A 1,887-nucleotide genomic window follows, 5' to 3' on the forward strand; every position below is an offset into this window, starting at 1 on the left:
GAGCAACCGCAGGACAAGGGGGTCCCCATGCCCAACTCTGCACTCCCCCACTTACTTCATGAACCAGTTGGGGTCCCCGTGGTAGTTCCCATCGTTCTTGGTGACTGCCAGGCTCCCCAGGGCCATCAGCGTCCTCTGCACCGCCGCCATGTCCTTGGCTGCCCGGGGAGAGAGGGGCGTGAGGATGGGCACAGCGCAGCACGGCAGCCCTGGAACCCCCAACCCCGACTGCCCCCCTCCCGCACCTTCAAACAGGTCCACGGTCTGGAACATGTCTGTCTTGACCACGCCGTAGTCCTCGGCCGCCTTCAGGAACTGGGCAATCTGTTCCATCTGCTTGAAGACCATGGTGGGCGGCGCGTCGGGGATCTTGACGGGCTTGGAGCCATCGGGGTAGAGGCTGTTCACCAGCCTGCTGAGCACCTGCCGCAGAGGGGAGCCTGGGTTTGCTGCGCTGCCTCTGGAGCTCCCTGTGCTGCCCCCGGAGCTCCCCACCGGCCGCCCTCCCCCAGGACCCCACTTACGATGCCATTCTTCAGCCAGACCTGGAAGCCCAGGCGGCCCCGCTCCGGGCGTCCCACGGCAGCCCCGCACTGCGCCACGATCCACTCCACCAGCCGGTCCTCCAGCTCATCATCGTACTTCTTCTCGATCTTGGACTGCACATCCCTGCTCATGCCATAGGCTGGGCCTTTGTTTGCCATGGCTGTGGTGGTGGGAGACCTGGCAGCACAACAGGGACAGTCAGGCTGTGGAGATGCTGTCCCCTATCCAGGGACCCCATGGACACCATTGTTCATTTGCCTGTCACTCTGCTGCAGTGGGGACAAGCCCTTCTGACTCTTCTCTTGCCAGGTAACAGCCCTTCAGCTCCATCCAGATGTTTGATGGAGAATTCACCACCATGACCTCCAAGATCTGCCCAGACAGATGGTTCCTGTCCTGGCAGAGATGCCTCATCCCCAGCTCAGACTGTGCACAGGAGCAGCCTCATCCCTGTCCCTTGCCAGCTCTTGGTTGGCATGGATCTCCCTGGTGTGACCACGCCAGGATCCAGGTGGCAAGGTGACCACATCAAGGCTGGCTGGCTGTGGCATGGTATGGTGGCCATGGCACAGCAGGTGGACATGGCATGCAGGGCAGAGTGGCCGCAGGGTGGCCTTGGCACGGCAGGTCCGGGAGCCAGGGAGGATCGCGGGCGAGGCGGGAGCGGCGGGAGCCGTGCCCATGCCCTTGTAAGGACATGCTGTGGGCAGTGATGGCAGGTAGCCGGCTGCGGGCAGCGCCCGAGGGTGCCAGGGAAGATGCCAGGAGGGAGAGGCTCTGGGAGTGGCAGCCAAGCCTTTGGTGGTGCTGGCATCGCTCCTCCCTGCCTGGCTCCTCGCTTGGCATGACGCCTCCGAGTGCCTCCAGGAGCCGTGCGGATGTCCCACATCCACACCCGGCCTCCAGCGGGTTCATCCTGACCGCTGGGCACCGCGGCTCCGGCGGGATGGGCTGAGACACTGACCCTGCTTGCTGCCAGCAATGCAGGGGTGCCCCACGAGCCCTACGGGCAGCCCGTGCCCAGACCCCGAGCACTGCTGGGCACATCCAGGGATGCTACAGGTGCCACAGCCAATCCCGCTCCATGCCCTGGCCCGATCTGGCACAGAGGGGTCACACACGGCTCCCTCGGCCACATGGCATTGCCCGTCAGCTGCCCCCGGGCCCTTCAGCCCCGTGCCCATCTCCCGTCCCCACCGAGCACGGGGCAGAAACGGGCACTGGGGGCTGGAGTTGTCCCTCCAACGCTGCGCTGAGCCCCGCACGGCCCCTCCGGCTACCGCGGGGACCCGCAGCTGCGCAAACCCGCCGGGGACGAGCACCTGAGGGGCAGGGGGCAGG

The 1,887-nt window shown here is 65.7% G+C and overlaps 1 protein-coding gene across 1 annotated transcript; it reads right to left on the bottom strand.

Annotated features, from left to right (window-relative positions):
- Positions 1-41: 41 nt before the first annotated feature.
- TAGLN (transgelin) lies at positions 42-1,845 on the bottom strand. The gene is given in 4 exon segments (XM_008636942.2): positions 42-89; positions 91-158; positions 246-423; positions 525-1,845. Coding segments are annotated over 4 exon segments (459 nt in total). The 5' UTR covers positions 705-1,845; the 3' UTR covers positions 42-56.
- Positions 1,846-1,887: the final 42 nt, after the last annotated feature.

Source organism: Corvus brachyrhynchos, unplaced genomic scaffold, assembly GCF_000691975.1.
Source record: "Corvus brachyrhynchos isolate BGI_N302 unplaced genomic scaffold, ASM69197v1 scaffold46, whole genome shotgun sequence".
NCBI classification, from domain to species: domain Eukaryota; kingdom Metazoa; phylum Chordata; class Aves; order Passeriformes; family Corvidae; genus Corvus; species Corvus brachyrhynchos.